The sequence below is a fragment of the Nicotiana sylvestris genome, chromosome 8, assembly GCF_000393655.2.
Source record: "Nicotiana sylvestris chromosome 8, ASM39365v2, whole genome shotgun sequence".
In the NCBI taxonomy this organism is placed as follows: Eukaryota; Viridiplantae; Streptophyta; class Magnoliopsida; order Solanales; family Solanaceae; genus Nicotiana; species Nicotiana sylvestris.
The window spans coordinates 121,053,005-121,061,418 of record NC_091064.1 but is presented as its reverse complement, the minus strand read 5'-3'; the positions used below and the strand labels follow the sequence as shown (position 1 = coordinate 121,061,418).

The window sequence follows — 8,414 nt, the reverse complement described above, 5'->3', positions numbered from 1 at the left end:
CTATGTCGATTTGATTCGAGTTTTTTTACTCAATACCAAACCAAATTAAATCAAACCTAGTCGAATTTTTTAATCGGTTTAGTTTGACATTTTGGTTTGGTGCGATTTTCCGATTCGATTTGTATATAAAATCTCATTTAAGCCGTGTTAAAAATAATAGAATTTTGTGGGGGAAAAGTCTCAGCCCCTACATGCATTAACCGACGATGGTTCAAACGAAACCATTTCTCATAGTGCTAAAAATGGGTTTTGATTATTTAATAGGTGATTAAATGGAGTTACTTTCATCAATTTTTATAAGCATTATTTCTAATGCAATGACTAAATAAAAGTTATCCTATTTTAAATTTAGTTACCTGATATATTAGGCCAAATTATTCAAGCAGAACTTACTCTTATACTGAATTAAGAGCTTTCTTTGCATATATCTACCTAAATTTAGATATTTCTCTAATATCTAATGCTGCTTAAATAACATAAGATTTTTTGTTTAACCATATGGTATTCGAAAGATCCGATTAATTATTTGCGCCGTATATAATATATTTAAAGAAAAAAAATATTTTATACCAGAAATTTTTTCATTCTCAATATCCAAACCAAATGCATTTAGTTAAAGGTGAAGAGATCTATTTATCCGCCACATCCCCACAAGAGAGTTTTAATCTTCACTTTTTTTTTTTTTTTTTTTTGGGGTTAAAGGGATATTTATATGGTTTAATCTTCACGATTATGGGTACAAAAATATCAAGTAAACAATCTAAGGCCAAGTGCCTAAGGACTTTGAATTTGGATTACACATTCTCCTCCACATCCCTCTTCTCTCATCTTTTTCATGCCATCCTCCAGCTGCCACGTGTCATATCAATATCCAAACTGCAATAAATCACAACCAAAGCTTTTCCCATTCCTTTATCCATCACAAACATCATCACCTCATCATCTTGAATCCTTGTAACAGAAAAGAGTTCAAGAAAAAGAATAATTTTTTTTTTAAGAAAAAAGGGAAATTCTACATGGGACTCACAATTACAATTACATCCCTGGACAAGCTTTACAATTACAACCACGTCCTCTCCATTCCTGCCCTTAGCTCCAAATTTAATTTGTCCAAAACTAAGGGCAGTCACAAAGACCCGTAAACAGTGACATAATCAGAAGCGGATCCAAGATTAAGTTTTATGTGTTCAACTTAATGTTTTTAGCATTGAACCGATTATATTTTAAAAGATATATATATATATATATATATATTATTAAATTTTTACGCCGATGAAAATACTGAATTCAAATGAACCCAATACCTGAAAACTCCATTAGCCCCGGTGACACTATCAGGATTTCCTCTCATCAAATCAATACAATTTCTTATCCAAACAAAACTGCCACTTGTTTTTCTCTAACCATAACCATACCCTTTGCTTACAAGTTTTTGTACCTCACATATTTTCTTAATGCCAGGACAAAATATCCTCAAAGGCAGAAAAAGGAAAAAAAAAAACAAAAAAGAAAAAAAAAAGAAATTGATCAATGCCCCTTCATTCATTACATGTCACCCCTTAAACTTTAGCTCATCACATAGTCAGAGAGAAGGGAGAGCCTACTCCATAATTCTATCTCTTTCTCTTTGAAAAAAGAAAAAACCTCTCAAAAATCTGAGAGGAAAAATCAAGAAAATATGGCAGTGAGTACAGTGTACACAGCTCAATCACTGAACTCTACTTGTTCAATCTCCACACGCTCAAAATCCCACTTAGGATTTCACCAAAATCAAGTGATTTTCTACACAAAATTAAGATCAACCAACAGAAGAAGCAGTAGCACTAGTGTAATAACATGTTCATCAGCTGATGAAAAGACAGTGGTGATTGGTCTAGCAGCTGATTCTGGTTGTGGGAAAAGTACTTTCATGAGGAGATTAACAAGTGTATTTGGTGGTGCTGCTGAGCCACCAAGAGGTGGAAATCCAGATTCAAACACATTAATCTCAGACATGACTACTGTGATTTGTCTTGATGATTATCATTCACTTGATAGAACTGGAAGGAAGGAGAAAGGAGTGACTGCTCTTGATCCAAGAGCTAATGATTTTGACCTTATGTATGAGCAAGTTAAGGCTATTAAGGAAGGTATTGCTGTGGAGAAGCCTATTTATAACCATGTTAGTGGCCTTCTTGACCCCCCAGAACTCATTAAACCTCCCAAGATTCTTGTTATTGAAGGATTACACCCCATGTAAGTACTATACATTATATTACTCTCTCCGTTTCATTTTATGTATATGGTAGTGTTTGGTTGGACATGTAATTTAAGCTGAACGAATTCTGACACTTGCCAAAAGTACGTGATTTTAAACAAAGTAGTTAGGTTATTTTTCTCTGACTATATATAAGAATATATCATTAAAGGTAAAACAAAAAATTTAAAGTAAAGAAGTTTCAAAGGTATCATTTTTCTTGGAACATAATGAAGCCGATGGAGTACTATATTACTGTGAAATTCTTGAGTTCAAGATTGATAATTATATTCTTGAAGAAATGCTAATGTATTTTGAACACACTCATGCACACAGTTGACACATTAAAAGCCTTGGTTCCTCCATGTATTCAGAATCTTTACTTCTTCTTGTCTTTTGCGTAACTAAACTTACTTCACCTCCCTACCCCCTCCACCTTTTCCAAAGCAAAATAGACAAAAGAAAAAAGAAAGCAGTAATGACAATGGTGAAGAGAATTCTCTTGTAATGACACGCGCTAGCTCTTTATCTCCTTTTTAAATTTTCTAATGTTTTTCCTTTCTTTATTAAGCCAAGATGAATAAAATGGACGGTTATTATGAGGATAAATGCTTCCTCCGTTGAGAGATCGATAATTCGATATGATGCTGTCAAAATGTATGGTGGAGGAGTTAACGTTATCTTTATCACTTCTTATGATGGGCCTCTATAATCATTTGGGCCCATTCCATTCCTCATTTACTTGTTTTTTTTAATAATAATAAAAAGTTTGGTATTGCAATATTTTGCATAAAATCAGTAGTACAAGTTTCCTTACTAAGGAACTCTATAACTCTTGGAGTGGGGAAACATTATTTTGGTAGTTTTGCTGGTGGTTTCAGCCGGCCAGAAGGAAGTACTACCATTAAAGCACATATTCAACTTTGATAAATACTTGCTCATATCCGTGTGTTTATACCATGCGAAACAATTTAATGTTAACAGTTAATAATTAAAGTACAAATATAAATCACTTAACCATAGTTTAATGATAAATATCGTGTACGAATGACACATGAATTACTTCACCATGATTAAGTGATAAATATGTGTGTAAAAAAACACGTCTTATACTCCCTCCATTTAGATGAGACAGTTTGACTTGGCACAGAGTTTAAGAAAAGAAACTTTTGAAACTTGTGGTGTTAAAAGCTTAAGGGATAAAAACTTTGTGGGCCATGACATTTATGTATTTATAAAAGCTTCTCATTAAGGGGGTAAAATAGGTAAAATGAAGAGTTTAAAGTTGAATTATTTCCGAATTTAGAAATGTGTCATTTATTTTTGAACAAACTAAAAAGGAAAGTAGTACCTCATCTAATTTGAAATGAAGAGAGTATTAAATTAGCTTGATGTAAATACTGGATACAAATAAATTTTTATCTATACTTCATACTATGGTGCTTGAAATTCACTGGCCTCAACATCATTTATTGAAACAATGAAGAAAATAGATTGGCTACAATTATCAGGCGTAAAAAATGCAGTCGTCTTACCATACTTCCCTTCTCGTTTAAGCTAATTAATCTGTAAATTTTTTCAATCTTGAATCTGACAATCTAAAATTTTGACATTTTTTTTTCTTTTTCTATGGTATATAGGTACGATGAGCGTGTGAGAGACCTCTTGGACTTCAGCATCTACTTGGATATCAGCAATGAGGTTAAATTCGCTTGGAAGATTCAGGTAACTTAATGTTGTGCGACTTTTATTTCTAAAGTAACAAAATCTGGTCTCCTGGGGGTGGCTTATGCAATGTGATTTGGTAAATGAAAAAAAGTGGACATTTTTTTAACATAGTTCAATTACTTTAATGGGACAACGTAGTTGTGAATTTACTACTCCTTTATGGTAGGTGAAGTTCAGTGACTATTGAAATCAACCCTGGAAAGATGAATGGCAATGGTTTCCTTTTAACCTAAGGGTGTTTTTTCTTGAAATGCAGAGGGATATGGCTGAGAGAGGGCACAGCCTTGAGAGCATTAAGGCCAGTATTGAAGCCAGGAAGCCAGATTTTGATGCTTACATTGGTGCACTACTTAATTTGCCTTGATATTAGCATAGTCGTAAATATTCAGAATGAAGATAAATAGTAAGATTAATAAATTTGTTTGTTTCTTTCTTTGGTGCAGACCCACAAAAGCAATATGCAGATGCAGTAATTGAAGTGCTCCCAACTCAGCTGATCCCGGATGACAATGAAGGCAAAGTTTTGAGAGTGAGAATGATAATGAAGGAAGGAGTGAAGAACTTCAACCCGGTTTACCTGTTTGATGAAGGCTCCACCATCTCATGGATTCCTTGTGGTAGGAAGTTGACTTGTTCTTACCCTGGTATCAAGTTCACCTATGGCCCTGACACCTACTTTGGCAATGAGGTACGTATATGCTTAATTCTTGATTATAGTAATCAATCACTAATTATGTCTTGTAGTTTCTAAACCATTGACATGGTACATTAGATGGTTGATTCAACATGAATTAACTAGGTTTACGCTAGTTGTCAACCTACCAACCATCCTTTATCCAGGCTTGGCAATGTGAGCAAGCTAACAAAGGTGGAGTTTAGGCTGGAATATTTCGTTATACAATCTACTATATGTATAGAAAAAGAAACACCAAAAGAACCCTTAAAGCTAAGCTTCTTTTCGGTACATTGCAATGATATGTCATACTTCTTTAAAGACAACATACAAGAAATTACCTGGCTAACGCAGAAAGTGGGTCTGTACCATTGCTCAGCTATTTTTCCAGAAATCATGCCTGATTTTCATCATCTGCTTTTCTTCCAACTTACAGGTATCTGTCTTGGAGATGGATGGCCAATTTGACAGACTAGATGAGCTCATCTATGTAGAGAGCCATTTGAGCAACCTCTCCACCAAATTCTATGGTGAAGTTACTCAACAAATGTTGAAGCATGCTGATTTCCCTGGTAGCAACAATGGAACAGGTTTCTTCCAGACCATTGTCGGTTTGAAGATCAGAGACCTCTACGAGCAGATCGTTGCCAGCAGAGCTGCAGCTCCAGTTCAAGCTGCAAAGGCCTAAACTTCGCCAAACTCTATTAACAGCTAGGCACCAGAATCATCTGTTGTACCTGGTTGTTTCACCCCTCTTCCCTAAATTTTTTATTTGCCGACTTCTTACCCCCCACTTTCATGTTTCAGTTTCATGGTAGATAATTCCCCATAAATGAGAAGATACACTTGATTATGTATTTATATATAGCTGGAAAGGTGTTGAGAGTTGTAACATGGATAATAAGGAGGAGAAATTAAGTGAAACAAATCAAGGCAAGCATCAACCTCTTGGGCTGATGTTATCACTTGATCATCACTTGGTTTTGGATGAAAACAAGGCCATAATTTCAACGCCAAGCAGTTTCTGCACTATCTACTCGGAGGTAAGCTACTGGACAATAATTAAGATCGAAACCACCAAAATATAAGAAAATTTCACTGTCACTGCTGAGACATAAACAGACCATTTCATGCTAAACGTTGAGAATAAACAGAACATATCGTTGTTTAACCAAAAATATGATTCTTTGGTCAAAGCTAAAGACATATAGAAATTCGGGCTACTGATAATCAGGAGACGAAAAAGAAATAATAGACTTTTTGAGAATGACAAATAAGCAGTAAATATGTTTGTATTCCAATGTAATGTTGATGATATCCTCTGTCCTTACAAATGACGAGACCTCCTCCTTTTATAGTTGATTCTAAGTAAATGAGTAATACCTTAGTCTTAATGAGATAATTATGCGCAATAAATGATATTAAATAAGACGTTACACAATCATTCCTATTTAATACCAATTCTCTAACGTATTGGGTATTTAATATTGAATTTGGACTCCTTTTCGTCATCATATCCATGTCTTCAATGCCTTCTGATCTCTTGGCTTTAAATGACCTAAATAGGTACGAAGCTTGTATTATTCGAATTGCCTCTCGTGCCTATTTAGCTTTCCTTTCCCCGTATCTGTTGTCACTCGTGCCTCTTAACTGATCATCATGTTTTGACCATTTGACCAATCCTCGTGTCATGCCACGTCACCTTCAATGTAAATTTGGTTTTTTCCCAATACAGATAGTCCCCCCACTTTTCATTTATTTATCAATTAAATATCTGGGAAGTGGATCTTCATAAAAATGGAATTTTTGCCGTAATTAATACTATGACAGTACTGACGCTTCAATTGTCCCTTCTAATTAATGCTTTGCATACGTGTCACCTTTTATTTAATGCTCTACACACGTGTCACTTTCTGATTAGTTCTGCAATTCTGCGCCCTTTTTTCAAGGCTTCTTCATTCCCACTATTCACGAAGTGATAGTTGCCTTTATTATAGGCTTTCCATCATTACACTTCTAAGTTTGACGGTTGTCATTATAAACATATTTAACCCTCTTTCTTTTGTCTTCTTCTTCATAGATCTTCAACAAGCAATTTATTATTCACTTTTGCTTTTTCTCCCCTTTAGTTCATCCTTCTTCAACAATGTCATCTCCAAACCCTAACCCTAGAAAAGTTTCAATTCTAGATCACTTCCCCAATGCCCCCGTAAGACATAGGAGAGGCAGAGGAGGTAGGCTTCGGAGCTTGAGCCTAGGATCCACTCGTGGTGGTTCATCTGGTTCTGCTTCTTCTTCTTTTGGTATTAGGAGTTCTATCCCAAAGACCCCCTCTTCTAAAGGTAAAGAACTTTCTGAACCTACTCAGGAACCTTTAGTTGAAGAAATCGTACCCAATGATTTATCTTTTGGGAATGATAGAAGATCTCTCCAAGAACAAGTTAAAAATTTAGAAAAAGCTGACACCTATCCTTCTTTAATAACTGAACTTGTGATTCCCACTGTTAGGAAAGATTGTAATTGGAGAGATAATCTTCGTATGATGATTCCTGCCCCAAACCAGAGAATTTCTTCTTTCAGAATTGGATTCTCTTTCGTTTATACTTATCCCTTTACTTTGGGATTTAATCCTGCCATTGACCCAGTTATACTTGAATTTTGCCGCTTTTTCAAAATTTGCTTAGCACAAGTAGGTCCTCTTGTTTGGAGAGCTGTGGCTTGCTTAAGGTATTTGTCTACCAAAGCCAATGTTAATTTTACCTTTTCCCATCTTGTTCACCTATACCACCCCAAATTATTCCGCCATGGAGTTTTTACCTAGACTGCAAGAAGCAAGAAGGTTTTGGTAAACCCCGAAGATGACAAGGATCGAGGGTGGTATTGTCGATACGTTGCTGTATGTACGGTGGATTTGTTGGGTGAAACAAACATTCCCTTCCCTAAGAAGTGGAATTTTGCACGTAAGTTTTTCTTTTTCTTACCGTATCTATTTTTAAGAATTTTGATTTCTTTTATAATCTCGTCTCTTGTTGGATTTTTGTAGCAACCATGGGAGATGTGGAACACGTTCCTAACTTCCGTGGTTGGGTAGATTCAGTTTTGAAGATTGCGCCTCTGGAGGCGAGAACTTGGAAATCAATTTCTCTTTTGAATGGTTGGAAAGTGAAGACCCATGGTATGTATTTCCTTATGCTTTGCCGTATATTGAATTCTTTCTTATTTTAATTCTTTATCCCTCTTTTTATCAGGATTTGGCATCAGGGGTATGACAGCTGAGGTAGCTGTTGCCATTCGAGCGTCTTCAACCGCTTCACTTGATTTGGAAAAGACTCGGGCCACGCTACCAAAAAGAAAAGTTGTAGAAGAAAGTTCTGACAATGAGGAAGAAGAGAATACCTCTTTGATAGCTAGGCCAAGAGCCAGGAGACGCGTCATTGATAGGGATGAAGTTGAAGATACTCCTGCTCGAGCCTCTATCTCCGAGCCTGTTCAAATCCTTTCTGATGAGGATACCACTCCAAGAGGCTCTAATGAATCAATTCGACGTCTCTTTGTTAGTGGTTTTGAGAGTGGAGAGTTTGGACCAGTTCTTGATGAAACTCCCCTCTCTTCTTCTATTCCCATTTCTTCTATTCCTTTGACAACCACGAGTATTTCTTTGCCTATTTTATCGACTCATGTTTCCTTACCTGTTTTGGTTCCCATATCTGCTCCTACTGTCCCTGCTTTGACTCCCACAGCTCCCATTGTTTTTACCTCTTCTACTACTCCTCCTTC

The 8,414-nt window shown here is 35.9% G+C and overlaps 1 protein-coding gene across 1 annotated transcript; it reads left to right on the top strand.

Moving 5' to 3' along the window:
• The first annotated feature begins 1,529 nt into the window (after positions 1 to 1,529).
• Positions 1,530 to 5,498, top strand: LOC104236540 (phosphoribulokinase, chloroplastic-like). The gene is made up of 5 exons (XM_009790483.2): positions 1,530 to 2,235; positions 3,877 to 3,961; positions 4,221 to 4,305; positions 4,408 to 4,652; positions 5,074 to 5,498. The coding sequence occupies exons 1-5, from the start codon at positions 1,679 to 1,681 to the stop codon at positions 5,323 to 5,325; spliced, it is 1,224 nt and encodes a 407-aa protein (XP_009788785.1). The 5' UTR covers positions 1,530 to 1,678; the 3' UTR covers positions 5,326 to 5,498.
• The last annotated feature ends 2,916 nt before the right edge of the window (positions 5,499 to 8,414 follow it).

Excerpts from the sequence above, each read along its gene's own strand:
- LOC104236540 (XM_009790483.2), top strand. The coding sequence starts at position 1,679 with ATGGCAGTGAGTACAGTGTACACAGCTCAATCACTGAACTCTACTTGT. Across the intron at positions 2,236-3,876 it reads ATTGAAGGATTACACCCCAT|GTACGATGAGCGTGTGAGAG; the intron begins GTAAGTACTATA and ends TATGGTATATAG. Across the intron at positions 4,653-5,073 it reads ACACCTACTTTGGCAATGAG|GTATCTGTCTTGGAGATGGA; the intron begins GTACGTATATGC and ends TCCAACTTACAG.